Source organism: Artibeus jamaicensis, unplaced genomic scaffold, assembly GCF_021234435.1.
Source record: "Artibeus jamaicensis isolate MK-2021 breed Jamaican fruit bat unplaced genomic scaffold, CSHL_Jam_final scaffold_537, whole genome shotgun sequence".
In the NCBI taxonomy this organism is placed as follows: Eukaryota; Metazoa; Chordata; class Mammalia; order Chiroptera; family Phyllostomidae; genus Artibeus; species Artibeus jamaicensis.
This window is the reverse complement of record NW_026522047.1, coordinates 41,570,871-41,588,720: the sequence shown is the minus strand read 5'-3', so window position 1 is coordinate 41,588,720 and position 17,850 is coordinate 41,570,871. Positions and strand designations below refer to the sequence as shown.

General features: G+C 48.0%; 1 protein-coding gene, 1 non-coding gene and 1 pseudogene across 2 annotated transcripts in view; 2 read left to right on the top strand and 1 right to left on the bottom strand.

Annotated features, from left to right (window-relative positions):
- The first annotated feature begins 4,449 nt into the window (after positions 1-4,449).
- The window catches only part of ZFR2 (zinc finger RNA binding protein 2), a 40,495-nt gene continuing 27,094 nt past the window's right edge, over positions 4,450-17,850 (top strand). The window contains exon 1 of the mRNA XM_037165289.2: positions 4,450-4,588. Coding sequence (XP_037021184.2) covers positions 4,536-4,588 — 53 coding nt within the window. The 5' untranslated portion in view covers positions 4,450-4,535. The remainder of the gene's footprint in view (positions 4,589-17,850) is intronic.
- Positions 14,474-15,011, top strand: LOC119063786 (myosin light polypeptide 6-like; annotated as a pseudogene).
- On the bottom strand, positions 16,384-16,523 carry LOC119063823 (U4 spliceosomal RNA). The gene has a single exon (XR_005085246.2). It is a non-coding gene; the product is annotated as a U4 spliceosomal RNA (small nuclear RNA).

Here is a 17,850-nt window from a genome sequence, read left to right as displayed (position 1 = left end):
AGGCCCCAGAGCCTCCAGCACAAGATCTGGACTTTGCACTTCCTAGATAGCAGAAGTATAGCTCTGGAAAGAGACCTTTGTGTTAACTAAATAGGAAATCCAGGCCAGTTCTGTGCTGGTCACTGGGGTTCAAAACGCAAATAAGACTTTGCTTTCACAGGACTTCCGTTTTGAAAAACAGATGGGCAAAGGACTCGGGGCTGGTTTAGAGACATCTTTGAAGCAGAGTGGCTGGGGGGGATGAATGGGAAGATTTTCCGTGGTGGTGGTGATATGAGTTAGACACCGAGGATTGAGTACGAGTTGGGTGGATGGAGAAGTGAGAGGGAGGCATTCTGGACGGAGAGAGGGCTGTTCGAAAATCCAGGCCTTTCTCTCAAGAGAGGGAACTGGGAGCTGTCCGTGGTGCTGCACCACCTCTCCGGAGCCCAGCGGGAGAACCAAGCTTGGCGCTTGCCTGGTGTATTTTAAATTGCAGTTAAAATATGCATAATATGAAATTTACCATTCTGATCATTTTAAGCGTAATGAGAAGTGGCATTATTACATTCACAAAGTGCAAACCATCCCCACCATCCACCTCTCGAACTTTTTCATCTTCCCAAACTAAAACTCTGTCTCTGTTAAATACTAACCCCCATTCCGTTCCCCAGTCCTCCATAATGTAAGCTTCTTGAAATCAGAAACATCGCAGTTTGTTAGTGTTGAAGCTCTAATTCCTAGACCAGTGTTTATTACTGGAAAGCAATTCAGCTTTCACCCCTCACCCCTAGGACATTTGGTGATGTCTGGGGACATTTTTTGTTATCACACCTTGGGGGATGTGAGTGATACTGGCATTGAGTGAATAGAGACCAGAGATGCTGCTCAACACCCTACAGTGCACAGTCTAGACTGTTAACCATCCACCCAGACTGTTTCCTTTTCGGGGTTTATTTAGTGCTATGCTTTTGCATTTTTGTTCTTGTTGGTGATTTTCCTCTTTATAATGGCCCGCACGCATGGTGTTGAAGTGCTGTCTAGCATTTCCAAGCACAAGCAGGCTGGGTTGCACCTCACAAAAAAGATATGAGTATTAGATAAGCTTTGTTCTGGCATGGGTCATAGTGCTGTGGGCTGTGAATTCAGTGTTAAGGCATCACGATGTACATTTAATAAGGTCTCTTTAAGCAAAACATAGACGTAAAACAAGGTGATGTACTGACCATTTGATGAAAATGTTGTGACCAGAGGCACACAGGAACCCAACCTTGTATTTCCCCTAGGAGCAGTGCTTCAGTGTTTGATGTTAAGTGTTTGCACCGATTTTAGAGAACAGAACTGCCATCGATAATGAGAACTGACTGTATTTATTTCCGAGGACTATTGTGAGGACTAGGTAAGATTGTGCAGGTAAAGCATTTAGCACATGTAATCCAGGGAAAACAATTAAAACAGCCCTGCTTTTGTAAAAAGCATGCAGCTTTCATTATCTAGTTAGAGCTACAGAGAACTGGAGGGAGGCCATGGGTAATTACCACGCTGGACTTTAGCCCATTCATGGCAGGTGAGCTGTGTTTGGCAGACTCTGTAGATTATTGCCTGAGGGCATACATGGTCATAAAAACACAAATGGAAGAATGCCACCAGCTAAATCACCCATAAGGCTTTCCTTGGTATCCTGGGTTAGCCATGTTTCTGTCCAAGAATTAAGTAGCCTCCTGACTGCTTAAGTTAAGGGGCAAAAGAACAAACACCACTCCATCACAGTCAGTAAGTGTACTTTTGGGGGGTCCTTTTAAAAGTTAAATTTTAAAAATTTGGACTAATCTTATTTTGGTCTTTAAATGCTTTGTTTGTTTATTTATTTTTAGACAGGGGGAAGGAAAGGAGAAAGAGAGGGAGAAAAATCATCAGTGTGTGGTTGCCTCTTATGCACCCCCGACTGAGGACCTGGCCTGCAACCCAGGCATGTGCCATGACTCGGAATTGAACCAGAAATCCTTTGGTGTGCTGGCCAGCACTCAATTCACTGAGCCACACCAGCCAGGGCAAAAATTTGGACTAATTTTAGAATCACATATGGTTGAAAGAAATAACACAGAGAGATCCTGTGTATCCTTTCCACCCATGTTACCCAATGGTAACATCTTACAAAAATTATACAATAGTACAATATCACTATTGCTTTTGATAGTCAAGATTAAAAATATTTCCCTCACCCCAGGATCCCTCATGTTGCCATTTTATAGCCACTTCCATTCCCCACGTCCTTAACCCCTGGAAATCACAAATATGTTCTCCATTTTTAAAAATAATTTTGACCTTTCGAGAATTGTATGTAAACCAAACAATTAGTATGTAGCCATTTGGCATTGGCTTTTCACTCAGCATAATCCTTTAGAACTTCAACCGAGTGGTGTGCATATCAAGAGTTTCTTTCTCTTAACTGCCAAGTATTCCATTGTTATGAAATGTCTAGAACAGGCAAATCCATATACAGTGGACAAAGCAAACTAGTGATTGCCAGAGGCTGGGGGAGGGGAATGGGAAGTGACTGCTAATGGGTATGGGGTCTCTTCCTGGGGTGACCAAAATGTTCTGGAGTTAGTGGTGAGAGTGGCACAACCCTGTAAAGGCACTAAAAATCATTGAATTACACACCTTAGATGGGTGAATTGTATGGTATGTGAACTACATCTCAATAAAGTTGTTATTCACCCAAAATTACCATACTTGCAATTAATAGTTTGGTTATGATTTGCTTTCCTGATCCTAAGTTCCCGAGAACTGGTACCATGTCAGTGTGGCTAATTGCTGCGCACCCCAAGGTGGCCTGGCCTGCATCTACCAATGGTTGCTGGCACCAATCCAACAGCAACAGGAATCCCCAATTAGGGTGTAGTGAAGAAGGAAACTATTTGGTTCAAAACAGCTCAACTGTTACAGTGTGGCTGTGAAAACAGCACAGCTGTGAGACAGCCCTAGAGCCAGGCCTCTCCCTAGCTAGACAGTTCTGCTGTGCTTACTGGGGTGCCCAGCGAGACACCAGAGTGTTTTTACCCCAGCCAGAGACCACCTCTTGAAGAAAGCAAACGTACATTCTCTGAGCTAGAAGGGAGGTGGGTTATATGGACAAAAGTTCCCGCCCCAGATCCCCAATTGGTCTGTCCTCATGCTAATGAGGACTCCAAATCCTCAGTTTAATTGGTCCAAAAGGCACTGTCTTAATTGGTCAGAATAGAGACACCCTGTTCGTCAGAGCTGGGCAGCTCCAATTGGATGGGGAAAGCCTCAGTCCTATTGGTTGATGTAGGATTCCAGGAACTCCTTGATAAGGCCTCGCTCAGCTGACAGAAATAATGCAGGCAGTTTGTTCAACGCAGGGTGGGTGGTATAGTCCAGGCCTCTCCCTGAAGTGGAATTTTCATGAGAAGCCTTTTTGTAGAAAAGGCTGCAGGCTCGGTTTTCTTTTTTATTTATGTGTGTGTTTGTTGAATTAAGCTCAGTTACCCACCAGGAGCCCTTCTTAGTAGGTAGACCTTCTTTCTCAGGGTCCATACCTGTAATAGGTGGGTCAAGAAATCTCTCAAAATTTATTACACTTAAAGTAGATTTTTCCACACTGGCACTAGTGACATTTGATGCCACCTTGTTCTCCATTCTAGGGAGCCACTCTGGACGTTGTCAGGTGTTAAACAGCATCCGTGGCCCCTACTCCCTCCATGCCTCAGTCATGACAACCACCAATGTCCCCAGATACCACCCGATGTCCCCTGGGGGCAAATCACTCCATTTGAGAACCACTAATTTAGAGCCATAGAATTGGAGGTGCTGAGTGGGCCCTTAGAAGGCCCCAGTTAAAGGCTGGCACCCAGGGTGGTGCTGAAGGAACAATCAGGACTTGGCTGGATCAGGAGGGTCACGTTCACCCAGCTAGATGCCGTCATTGGGGTTCCCAAACCCACCCAAGTGGGACAAAAAGTAAAGGCACTTCCAGGCCGGTGTCCAGGGCGTGTTTTTGGATGAGAGGCCGGGGGGCGGGGCGTGAGGCAGAGAACACCCAAAGCTGAGTGGTTAAAGGGAGGACGGTACTCAGAGAACAGTCAGGGCTTGAAGCAGGTGCGATGTTTGAGCCCCAACTCCCCACATTAGGGCCGTAAAATGCTAGGCGGGTCTCTAAATAAAGGCCCAGGTCTGGGACACCGAGCTGAGCTCAAGCAAAGCCTCCGGATGTGGAGCAGGATGCGAGGATCTCTCTGTCTGGGAGTGGGCCTGGGCGCGGGGAGGGACCCAGCTAGGGTCCTCCGAGGCAGAGCAGTCCGAGGGAAGGCCAGGTTCCGAGTATGGGGCGGGGCTTGATGAGGAGGCGGGACTCCAGGCCAAGCGGGCCAGACGAATAGAAAACGTGGAGGCTTGAGCTTCGAGCAGGGGGCGGAGCCTGCGTCCGGGGGCCGTGGCCCAGCGCAAGCGAAGCGTAGCCCGGGGGCGTCACGCGCCGGAGACCCTGCCCCTTCTCGCCTCTAGCTGGACTGGCGCTCTGCTGAGACCCGAGAATGGCAGCGGGAGGGTCTTACGGCTTCGCTCAGGGTGCCGGCCCACAGTACAGGTAACGACCTCCTCTCTACCCAGCCCCAGGGAGATGACGCCACGAGGACCCGCGGGTCGGCGTCTTTGTCCGAACCCGGCGAGACGCGCGGGCTGCGGCCCTGCTCCGGCTAAGATGGCAGCGGAGCCGCGGAGGTCGCGGCGCCAGGTTGTGTCGATCAAGGGGAGAACTGGGGGCCTCCTGGCGTGGGAGAGGGCCCTGGGCCCGAGGTGGGGATGGACCCAGAGCTATGCTCGGAGCGTTCCTGGCAAGGCAAAAGGTGAAGTAGTACCTTGGCGGAGGCGGGGAGAGAGGAGTGAAGGTGGGGACCTGCCCAGATTGAGAGGAAAGTCCTATCTGGGAGCGAACCTGGCCAGGCAGGGGTATGCGGGGTACCGACCCTTGGAGGTCGGTGTAGGGGAGGGGCGTGAGAGAACCCAGAGACCTGGGAGGCTACTGGAGGGCGAGGCAGAGACTTGGGGAGGGGGATTGAACCTGACTGGGGGGTTGGGCAGAGACTTGGGGAAAGTCCCGAGACCCAGTAGGAGGGTGGCACCTGGGGCTTCTAGGGGATGGGGAATAGTTAGAAGGGGTACAGCTGAGACGGGACGGGTAGAGGGACTTGGAACCTTGCAACTCAATGGAGTAGGTGTTTGGATATTTAAGATGTAGTAAAGGACAGGGACCCAGGTGTTTGGGGGGGGGGAGGGAGAGAAAGGAATCTAGAGAAGAGATGGCAGAGGGTGGGGGCAGGCATAGGAAGCCTCAGGGAAAAGAGGGATCCATGGGTAGAGACACATGGGGTATCTTATACCTCAGATGTACACCCCCCTCCTACACACACACCATTCTTGGAGTATCTCTGCTGTCTCCTTTAGCAGTCAAGAGCAAGTCCCAGGTACAGGTGCAGGACCAGCATCCCTAGGAGGAAGTGTCTCCTCCCCATCATTGTCATTTATCAGCCTTGCGTAAGTTTCCAACTGGTAGCCTGGCAGAACCTCTTGGGCCAGTTTCTCACAGACCCTGAGGAGCCAACCTTGGTGCCAGCCACCCCTTAGGCAGCTGAGAGATGCGTCTGCTGCACTAGAGGCCTTTGCTGCATGTGGTGTTCAGACTCCGTTTCAGCATGTTGCAGATAGATGAGGCTAATGGGAAGTTCCGGCCAGCCCCTCATCCCGGTCCTGATACTGCCGTGTTCTCTCCTGTGGGAACAAGACCAGGGCTTTGTAACAAGGGTTGTGGACGATAGGAGTGCTACCAGTGTTTCCTGCCCTCAGTGTGGTCCCAGAGTGTAGCATTTGTCTAGTAATGGATTTCTTGTCAGGGACAGAATGTATAGCCTGCTGTTTTCTGGAACAGAGTGTTAGGTTTTTATTTTATGCTGCCTTGTTTCCATTGTCCTCAGTGGATTTCTGATTGCCAGTGCTTCAAGAAGCAGGACTTGGCTGGTCTTCTAGTCTTCTAGGCTTTGAGACCACGCACTTTTGGAAATGCTCCACCCTTCTGCCTGCTTGCGGGCTTTTCTTTCTCTTTTTCTTTCTCCAGTGCATTCTTCAGTCATAAGAATCAATGGGAAATTACTTGAATGTTATGCTTTCTATTAAGATTATGTTCCAGAAGAGAAACAGAGCATTTACACTGTTAAGATTGGTACAGACAGGCCTCAGAGGTAGTGCGGGTTTGATTCTACACTGTTGCAATAAAGCAAATATTGCAATAAAGCTAGTCACATGATTTCTTCGGTTTCCCATTGCATATAAAAGTTATGTTTTTACTATGTTATAATCTATTAAGTGTGCAGTAACATTGTATCTAAAAACAATATAAGCCCCAGCTGGTGTGGCTCAGTGGATTGAGCGCTGCTCTGAGAAGCAAAGTCGCCTGTTCCATTCCGAGTCAGGGCATGTGCCTGGGTTGCAGACCAGGTGTCCAACTGGGGGCATGTGAGAGGCAGCTGATCCATGTTTCCCTCCCACATCGATGTTTCTCTCCCTCTTTTTCTCCTTCCCTCTCTCTAAAAAGTAAATAAAATCTTTTAAAACATGTGTAAAAACAATGTACCTGTCTTAATTAAAAATACTTTATTGCTAAAAAATGCTAAAATGGCACTGATAGACTTGCTTAATGCAGGGTTGCCACAGACCTTCAATTTGTAAAATGCAATATCTGGGAAGCACAATAAAAACAAAGTATGCCTGTAATTGCTGGGCTTCGGTAGATGTTTTTGTTAATTTGTCTTACTGAACCTATACATTTTAGTGCAGCTGCTGTCTGTGTTCTGATAACTTAGGTGATACAGTATACACACATGTAACTAACTCTCAAACTGCCATTCACTGAATGTCAAATTAGTCTGGTCTTTACCCTTGACCAGGGGAGCGTGTCTTGTTCTTTAAGAGTAGATTTAACTAGCCCTGGCTGGTGTAGCTCAGTGAATTGAGTGCGGGCCTGGGAACCAGAGTATTGGGGTTCGGTTCCCAGCCAGGGCACATGCCTGGGTTGCAGGCCAGTTCCCAGCAGGGGACACATGGGAGGCAACCATACATTGATTTTAAGTTAACTAGACATTCTCTTTTGAGGGAAGCGTTTCTCATATGATGTGCCATGGAAAAACTGATTAGGTAATGTGGTTTTGAGTACTAACTTTATGGGAGTATTTGGACAACAGTATTTACAAAGCTTGTTTCATGAATTGCCAAAGCAAAGACAACAGTTTGTTTCTTAGAGGACTTTGAGTAGGTTTTCTTGGCTTTTGAAGTTGATAACCATGGCTCTGGATAGGAATATTTCGTACATTGCAATCCTTAAGTCAAAAACCTCTGCCAGAGGCAACGGGTAGCTTGGGAAAGGCACTGGAGCCCACACCGACATTGGGGAGTGCTGGCAGACGTGAGGCTGCCTGTTACACCCTGAATGGGAGCCCCCTGCCCTGTCAGGTGTGGCTGCAACCAGAGTCAGAGTGGTCCTGGTACACGCAGGCCAGCCTCCCTTGCCTGCCACATGCTGCCCCCCCCGCCCCGCCCCGTCTTCAGATGCTTCCAGAGGGAACATCACCTGCCAAGGCCCTTCTGTCCCCTGAGCTTAGGTGGGAGGAGCACATGCTGCTGAGAAGTGTCCTTCTCGGGAGCCAAGTACACACCTCTAAATGGGCTCCCACTGCCTCACCCAAAAGCAGCGTTGCACTAGACGTCCAGGAAGGTTGGGCCTGTGGGAACCTCTAGCCGAGTTTGAAGCGGTCCTGATAAGTAAGCATCTAAGCAGCACCTCATTTTTTCCAGACTGGCAGGAAGTTGACCCTGAAGAGTAAGGCATACAAGTCTTCCTATAAGAATGTGGTTGCAGTTGTTTCTCTAAAGCCCCATCTCAGTGGGGCAAAAATAACATGTTAGGGCTTGAATGAGGGAATTTCTTGGCAGGTAGTTTTGAGTGGCAGCTCTGGACTGCCACTGGAAACTTGGCTTAAGTATATTTTAGTATACTAAGTATATTTTAAGGAAAACCTTTCAGATGACAGAACTATGCTGTCTTAGATCCTATTACAAATAGATTTGATACATTGCAAATGTCTGAAGTTTGGAATTTGAATCTTTTTTTTTTTCTGTTTTAGAACCAAAAGTCAAAGTAACTTCGGAAGATAAGTCAATTCCTAACAGAGATGTCCCCCCCACATACTGTTTCTGAATTTTTAATATTTTGTCTCTATCTACCAGTGTGTGTATTTGGAATTATCAGAACAAATAAATCAAATTTAAAAGTGTTTTCAAATGATTTTAAAAATTATTTTATCACATAGTGTAATTGTTGTTCTTTTGTGTGCCTATAGAGAGAGGTAAGGGGCCAGCGACTGTTGGTCTGGATAAGTGAGTAGTCCTGGAAAAATAAGGAAAGAGTGTAGAAAGGGTATTTGTAAACATGTATTTATTCTCTTTTCATCTTATATTAGTGAATTAAAGTTTGTGAAACCTCAGGTCAGGGATCATGGATGTCCCTGGGAGAGCCGGATCTCTGCATAAATGAATCAGATCTAAGATGGTGGTGTATGGGGTCGGGCGGGGGGGGGGGGGACCAAGACAGCGTGCACCCCCATACGCACGCCCCACCTGCCACTGACGTGGGGTACTGAACCCAGCGTGGGGGGTTTCCCATCTCCCTAGAGAACCCGTATCCCCTTTCTATGTGAAATTCTCCAAGTCTTAAGTACCAGCACCAAATTCAGACTGTAGATCAAATTATGCCTGCCTCTGCTTTATGATTTCTGCTTCATGTTTTTAGAAGTTTAGTTATGAAAGAATACTGCACAAGATATTATAGATGCATTTGATAATTAAAAGGTATAGTACATATCCCAGCTAGGTCAAGGAGCCCTCCATTTTGACTGGCTTTAGTCGATTAAAGTAGTTTTGAGGACCCGGACCTGCATGGCTCATTTCGTTGAGCATCGTCCTGAAAAGCGGAAGGTCTCTGGTTGGATTCCCTGTCAGGGCACACGCCTGGGTTGTGGGCTTAGTCCCAGTTGGGGCACGTCCGAGAAGCAGCCAATCGATGTTTCCCTCCCTCTTTTTCTCCCCTCCTTTCCCCATTCTCTAAAAATGAATAACATATTTTTTAAAGAGATGTTTTTCTTTATTGTGTTAATACCAGCTTCTTTTGTATCAGTACGACAGCTTAATCATCAAAACTAAGTAATGTTGCCTAATTCAGAACAAAATTAGGAAGCTTTGACAAATCACAGAGTGTTTTTGCTTCTTTCTTTCTGCGTGTGTTTTTCTTTGTTTATGAGATCTCACATTTAAAGTGTGCAGTTTACTCATAGAGTATGTAGAATCTTGGTAGGAAAAGGTTTGGGCACCACCCAAGGTTTCATTTCTTGTTGTGTCTCTTTTACCAAGATATTGGCCAGAAATTCTCTGCCTATTCTTTTCTGTTGGACTTGTGTTATATGTTAGTTAAGGTTGCTGGGTTTCTTTTAGCTGGAAACTTCATTTGTAAATATTTTGGGGAACTGGACTTCTTTTTTTTTGTAGATATTTTGCTTTGGCAGGTTTTTTCTCCTACAGGTAAGTTGCATTTGTGGTATATCACTGTCCATTTGTCTTTTAAAATTAATGTATCTCAAGTTCCTCATTTGACATTGTTGACCGAAAATTGAGAATTGCTTCAATTTGATTCTGTAGCATTTTATACTTCAGAAAGTCACTCCGTTGATTGCGGATTTACTCTTTGATGAGTTTTGCTCTCTGGGAGCAAAATGAGCTTATAATATCTAAGACTCTTGGAATGATTGTTTTTAAAAAGCCAGCAGCTTCTTTCCACTTTTGAATGTCATTGTTTGAATCCATGGTTGGCGGTCTGATGTCTGTCGTACTTGCTCATGAGAACCTCAGATTGCCTATCTAGTCCTGCCTCCCTCTGTTGACACTAGAGAGGCACATGGTAGACCAGTGTAGACGTGACTGTGGAGGTTTTTTCCCCCTTCAAGCAGCAGGAGAACCCCAGATGACCCCTTACCATTCCGAAATATTGGCCTTTCGTCAGTTGACTGAGGTTCACGGCAGTAAAAGGGCACGGCCAGATCGTTCCTGGTTGGGAGTTCTTTCCCTGCTTCTTTCTAGGAGGGCGTGTATATTATAATGCCTTCTCTTTAGTTTAACCAGCATAATACCATCAAGACAGAGTTCTTAAGCCCCTGACCAGTGGGGCTCATATGTAGCCACCCTCCACATGGGGACCATATTTCTGTTTAGAAAGCTGGAAGAGAATTCCAGGGATTTCACTGCCAAACAGAGTCCGGCTCACCCTTAAGGCTTAGGAAAGTCCTGTGGCCAGTCTCTGGAGTCCCTGCCTTGGGAACACCAGGCAGCCCAGTGGCTCTGTCTTGAGCCAGGTGGTCCTGGTTTGGGGCTGGAGACTCCTGACTGCATTTTAAATAAGGTTGTGAACGGTGTGGGTGGGAATGAAATCCTGTCATCTTCTCAAGAGCCCAAAGATTTAGTTCACTGAACCCCTTTCCAGTATGTCGGGGTGTTTTCTGGGCTCTCTGGATCTGAAATGGGCATTTCTTGTGGAGAATGCACATGGGCTTTCCTGGTTAAAAAATAAAAATCTGCTCTTAAAAAAACCAGAAGTAGTATGGTTATGAATGTATAATATGTAAATGTTTTGAATATAAAAACCCTTGTGAACCAGAAAATGAAATAATTTGTTGGTATGTATGTATGTTTGCATGTGAAGTAATTAAACATATCTTACAGCTGATAAAATGTATTTGACAACATCCTCCCTGATGAATGTCTTTGGTGGCCATACTTAGCAGTGGGTGTCGCATTCACAATGAGCCATCCTAGTTACGAGTGTTACTTCACCCGTGAGTGGTCACAGACGCTCCTGGGAAATTGAACTGTCAGGATGCTGAGCAGAGCCTTTCTCCCAGCACTGCAGGGCAGCTGGTGGTCCGTGTTATGATTTTGAACTGCTTGGTGCTCAAATTTGATCTCAGTCTGGCCTGGTTTACACCACCTGGGGGAGTGTTGGGAGGAGAAGTGACAAGTAGGTAAAGAGCTCCGTGCTTAAGGAGAGGATTGAACTGAGAGTGAATCTCTGACGGGCAGGCTGCACTGCAGACTGTGTTTGCTTCTCACACCAGCTTTCTTTGGCCTATGCAGCATTTTTTGTTTGTTTTGTTTGGTTTTGCTCTATTGGAATTAGTTGCAGGCATTTAAAAATTGGGAGACTTTACAAAACCCCAATTTCTATCATTGCTTAAAATCGGAAGATCTGGCAACCCTGGACTACATTTTAAGTTTCTGCCATGTGTGAGGCACTGTAACATTTCGGTTCTTGTTTTGTTATCATGCCATCCCAAGAAGTAAGGTGCATCCATTTTATAGGTGAGCAAACTGAGGCTAGGGAAGAATACTCAACTCATCCAAGGCCCCCAGTGAGCAGAGCTGGGATTAGAGGTCAGGTGGTCTGGCTGCAGACCTCACGGCCCATCCCACTGGCCGTAGCTCTCCACCCAGTTCCTAAGCTTCAGTCCTGTCTGAACTCCAAGTCGGTCCTCGTGCAAAATGCTCACTCTCATCCTCAACTTTTCTCCGTCTTCTTGCTCTTAAGGGAGCGTCTCATTTACACCCGCAGGATTTCAGTCTGTAGAGGTGCCTAAGTGACAACCCAGAGAAGTCAACGCCTTTGAAAGAATTGATTACATTTCCTGAGAAAAGAGGACATGCGTCAGCATACAAGGCTAGGCCGCATAAAGTTTGTCCTTCAACCTCAGTGAGTTTTAAAACTCTTCACCTGAGGATGTGCTTTATTGATTTTAGAGGAAGGGTGAGAGAGAAACGTTGATCGGCTGCCTCCCCTATGCACCCTCGTCAGGGACTGAACTCAAAACCTAGATATGTGCCCTGACCAGGAATTGAACCTGCACCCTTTTGGTGTGAGAGACAATACTCTAACCAACTGATTTAACTTCAAGGCGTTTAACTTCAATGATTTCTTTTTGATGCCCCCATTCCAGCAGAGATTTTTAACATGGGGCCTGTGAAGCCCCAGGGAATTACAGGCAAAACTGTCTGTAGGAATAAAGAGAGGGCAGGGAGTCAACAGCTTTCCTCTGATAGTTCAAAGGACTCAGAAAAAGCTATTAGAAATTGAGAAAAGGCAAAGTAACCAGTGACCTCCCACCACAGGGAGGCCAAGAAGTGGTGTAAGGTGCTCTTCCTTCAGACCTGGGGCAGGGAGCCTGGTCTGCTACCAGTTCAGCTCCTCCCCTCCCGCCCCCATTCTGGACTCTCATCCCAGATCCCCGGCCCCAGGGACCCCAACCATCTCCTTGTAGACCTGAGTTCCTCAGCAGCCACACTGCTGACTTGGGGAGGGGTCACTGTCTGGGGTGGGCCCATTCTGAGCACTCCGCATTGAGCGGCATTCCTGGCCCCACCCACTGAATACCAGGAGTACCCCACCACCACTGTGACAACCACGGATGTCCCCAGACACTGCCCAGTGTCCCCTGGGGCAGAACCACCCAGGGGAGAACCCCTGCTCTAGATTATCTAGGTTTTGACAACTCTCTGGGCGATGCCTGCAGAAAGTCTTTCCCATGAGCCATTTTTGGGTAGCTCAGCTCCCAAAACCAGGATATGGTGGGTTGATGAAGGACAGACTGTCTGTCCTTTACTCCTTATTTCCATACTCTTCCGCGGAAATCTTGCAGCTCCTCCCATCTAAAAATGAAATCTATTTCTCTGGCCCTTGTACCTTGCCTCGGCTGCTGCACTGCAGTGGAACTGATTCTGCCATACACGGGAGGTTTGTATCCCCCCCGCCCCCAAATTCATATGTTGAAACCTAATCCCAAAGCAATGGTATAAGAGGTGGAAACTTGGGAGGTAATTAGGTCATAAGGGTGGAGTCCCCATGAATGGGATTAGTGCCCTTATAAAAGAGACTCCAGAGAGCTTCCTTGCCCCTTCAGCCAGACAAGGACACCACTGGAGAAGACAAAGTATGTGGACAAATTTTGCCAAGCCATGTTTAAAATCCATTTCTCCCGTCATCCCTTCCATCTGGACTCCTTCATGCCAAGCTCTCTCTTGAGAATGGGCACGAGACCCACAGTACATGCACTCCCCCAGGTCGAGGGACACTCCACATTCCACTACCTCGGAGAGCTTGCTTAGCTAAATAAAAGTGAGGGACACTCTCCTCCTAGATCGCAAACAGCTGTGTGTTGGTGACTTTGTGGGGTCATGAGCAAGTAGGGTAAGGTGAGCCTAAGTGCTCCCTTTCTGGGTCATGACCACCACTTCCATCATTGTTATCAAACATTCCCGGCACTTGACAGCTCGAACAGCCCTAGACTGCAGGGAGCCACCTTTAGCCAGACTCTACAGCGGGCGTGATGTCTCATATGTTCTCGTCCTGTGTCTGCCATTCCGTTTGAGGCCCCTGCGTGTCTCATGTCTGCTAGCAGTCCTTGCCCTCAGCTTCTCCCCTCAATAGCCATTATTTGTATTGGTTAGCATGGGTTTTCATAACTAAGTATCACAGTCTGGGTGGCTTAAACAAATTTATTCCTCCCAGTTCTGGAGGCTGGAAGCCCAAGATCAAGGTTCAAGGCTCTGGCAGAGTTGGTTTCTCTTGTGTCCTCTCTCCTTGACTTGCAGATGGGTGCCTTCTCCCTGTGTCCTCATGCGGTCTTCCCACTGTGTGCACCTCCAAAGGTGCCCATCCTAAAGGATAAGGAGCCCACCCCATGACCTTGTTTAACTCTACCTCTTTAAAGCTCCCACCTCCAAATACATTGGGAATTAGGGCTTCAGTGAATTGAGGATTGAGGGTGGCACAGCTTAGTCCATAGCCCCATCTTAGCATCCTAAAACAGCTCAGAACTTGCCAAGGGTCTTCTTGGTGACTCGCTGTTCTTATAGATAAAACCTGGATGCAGCCTAGCATCTGAGAGCCCCAAGCCCACCCTCCGCCTTTTTGTTATCCCACACATCCTCTGTCCCCCAGCTGATCGGGCACTTTCCCTGTCCACCTCGTGCCTTTCTCCTGTCCCGGTGTCTCTGCCAGGCCCTTTCCTTTGCCCTGCTTGAGCCCTAACCCTTTGGAGTCTCAGTCATCCTCTCAGCCTCAGGGACAGGGGTCCCCCTGTTACCTGCTGGGCTGTCAGTGCATCCATTCTTCCACCAGGTGGCATATGTCACTGTTTGCATTGGAGAAGTGCTCCAGGAGTGAACTATGGTGAGGTCAGGGGCATTTCACTGTCTCACACTGAATTGAAAGCTGATGTTGACCGTGACCCTGTACTCCTCACAGCCTCTGCTCACAGCTGTGACTTTTCATAAAACCAATAGGGGCCGTTACTACAGGAAGTTTCAGCAGAGCCAAGCAGTCAAGATGTGTGACTTCACTGAGGACCAGACCTTCAGGGTTCAAGGAGGCCTTCCAGCTATTTGACTAAACGGGAGAGGGCAAGATTCTGTACAGCCAATGTGGGCATGAGGTCAGATCCCTGGGTCAGAATCCCACCCACACTGAGGTGCTCAGAAGTCCTGGGGAACCCCAAGAGTGATGAGATGAATGTGAAGATGGACACTTTGAGCACTTCCTGCCCGTGCTGTAGACCGGCCAAGAGCAAGGACAGGGCACCTGTGAGGAGTGTGTCAAAGGCCTTAGGGTGGTGTTTGACAAGGAAGGCAACACCACCGTCATGGGTGCTGACATCTGACACGTTCCATCACACTGGCTGAACACATGACAGGAAGAAGTGGAGGTGCTGGGGGCAGAGTATGAATCCAGCAGTGGTCGTATCAGCTCTGAAGAGTTCATCTGCACGGTGCTGAGCGGCTGGACACTGCACCCAGTGTGCCCAGTGTGCCGCTTGCCCTGCGCCTTCCCCGGTGGGAGACTGCACATCACCCTGCGCGCTTCCTAGGTCTCTTGTCACAGCACTTTCCCTGGCTTGTATCTCTTGAATGATGTTTTCCATCAGCATTCACCAAATCACCTTGTCCTCTGTGCCCTAAACAAACAAACACCAGTAGGCGTCACCCGGCAGGCATGCAGAACACCCAAGACGCTACACCGCAGCCTCGGAATTACGTCAGAGCATAGTGGCTTGGATGCCTAGCCATCCACATCTCCTTCCCTCCCTCCCTCTAATCTAGCTCAGTGGTCTTCAGACTTCAGGGCCATGTACCACAAAAATATATCCTTTTACATTTACACTTGGAAGCGTGTGTCAGAGGCAGCTCGCAGTGTCCTTGTGATCCTTCTGGATTAGGATCTGGACCAGGCGTAAACCAGCCTGTGATGCTGCCCAGCCTGTGTTCTGGGATTGAGCTTGTCCTACAGTAGCCTTTCTCAAATGGACAGTGGGGACGTGGGGGGGTGCTCCTGGTATCGAGTGGGTAGAGGCCACTGACGCTGCTCAACACTCCACAGTGCCCAGGACGGCTCCACCGCAGAGAATGATCTGGCCCAGTGGCAGCAGTGCCTAGACCAAGAAACCCTGCCCTAGACTAAATACACTGTATGTGTGTGTGTGTATACATATACACATACATGTTCTTTCTGGTCTGAAACAAGGTCATTAACCATCCACCTCCGTGGTTTCCTTAAGTGGGGTCCTGCTCCAGGTGAAGACAGTGCTTTTGACCTGAGGCAGGTCACCATGGGAGCAAGGTGGGGAAAGCTCCACAGGCTGCCTCTACTTCCTCAGAGCCCTCATCGGCTGAAGGACGAGACACCCTTCCACCCCAAGAGGTACTTGCTTCTGTGCCCTCAGTGGACACCACTGTGGGCCAGGGCTTCAGGAACAGGTGGGAAACCCTGCTGGAGGCAGAGGCTGTCGGCGTGCGAGGAAGCCAGGGTAGAGGGGCCTCCACAGAGCCAGCTGCTCAGCGTCACTGGCAGTTCTGGTGGCTCATGCAGTAGCGGCAGCAGGTCTCAGCTCAGGTCTGTGCTCACCCTTGGACTGAGTGCCCCTGCCCTTGCAGCTTGGGCAGACCAGACTCCCTTGTTGAGCCTTCTGGTGGCCGTAGTGGCATGGCCTTTGGTGTCCTCCCAATGTCCATCCCTTCCCTTGCCAGTTTGGGTTGGGTTCACACTTCTGTGTGATTTAGGAGAGGATGGTACCAGCTCCCGGGTAAATGCAGAGGGATCTAAGCAGCCAGCTTGGCCCCATTCCTCTCATCTGTGCCCTTTTGGAGCGGGTGGTGTGGGACCGAGGCTGGACAAGAAGCCACGAGGGGAAGCTGGCACAAGAAGGCACATGTAGAACTTACATGGAACATGCCTTGCAGTATTTAATGCTTTAACAGCGGAATATTGGAAATAACATGTAGTGGTTTAAAAGTAAGTCCACAAATTCTTTTTTCTCTTCAATTAGTAATAATCGTACCTCAGGTAAACCTCATTGGCTACGATAATGCCACTGCACAAAGCTCACACAAATTCTTTGGTGCTCCTCCCTTCAAAAGGTGGGGCCCAATCCTCTCCTCTTGAGTGTAGGTTGGATTTAGTGGTTCACTTCTAATGGGATGTGGCAGAACTTACGCCTTGTGATGTCTGAGGCTGGGTCATAACAAGGACAGCTTCCCCCTGGTGCACTCTTGCTTGGGAAGGAACATCTTGGAAGCGCTTCCCACCCCACCCAGTTGAGATTGCAGACGACGGAGCCCACCAACAGCTTGAGTGCAGCCTGGTAAAGGTCCTGAGGCAGAGCCCGCCACAGCAGTCCTGAATTCCCGACTTACAGAAATGGGAGCTGGAGATGAGAGATGGTTGAAGCCTTTTCAATGATAAGTTTTTAAAAGATTTTATTTATTTACTTTTACAGAGAGAGAAACATCAGTGTGTGGGAGAAATATTGATCGATTACCTCTTGCACACCCCCAACCAAGGACCTGGCCTGCAACCCAGGCATGTGCCCTGACTGGGAACTGAACTGGTCACCTTTTGGTTCACAGACTGGTGCTCAATCCACTGAGCTAAGGCAAGGATATTTTTTTTTTTTTTTAGTCCTTACTGAGGACTAAACGTTCACTGATTTTTTAGAAGGGAGAGATGGCAGTGGGGGAGAGGTAGAAAAGCAGAGAGGGAGGGAGAAGGGGAGAGTGAGGGGAAGAGAAAAACATTTATCAGTTGCCTGCTGTGTGCACCCAACCAGGGACCAAACCCGAAACCTAGGTATGTGAGCGGACCCGGTTCTCTCTGACCGGGAATCAAACCCCCAACATTTTGGTGTATCATGTGATGCTCCAGTCAACTGAACCACCTGGCCAGAGTTGGGGGTAGTTTTTAACTCAGCGATAGATAACTAATATATAAATGTTTACCATTAGGAACCTAGGCTAGTGAATTGTGATACATGCAAGCAAATAAATAATCAGCCTTTAAGTTTGGGAGGCTCAGGATAAAAGTACAAATGGAAGCCTATATACTATATTTCTAAATATTTTAACATAAATCAAGATGGCAAAAAGTTAAATACAGCACAGTAGCCCCCCTTATTTGTGAGGGATATGTTTCAGAATTTTCTTACATGATCCTTATCAGTATTGGGCGAAAGTCTTTGATGGTGCCCTTCCCAACAAACTGGCTTTTACCTATTTTTTATTTTATTACTATTTTTTATACCCCACTCCCCCCTTAAATGGGCTTTTAAATGTAAGGACCGCCTACTGATGGCTGGCGGTACTCAGCAGAGCCTGGGGCACTGGGGTCAGAAAGATGGGGGTTCGAACGAATCAAGCACTTGACACGTGTCAGTG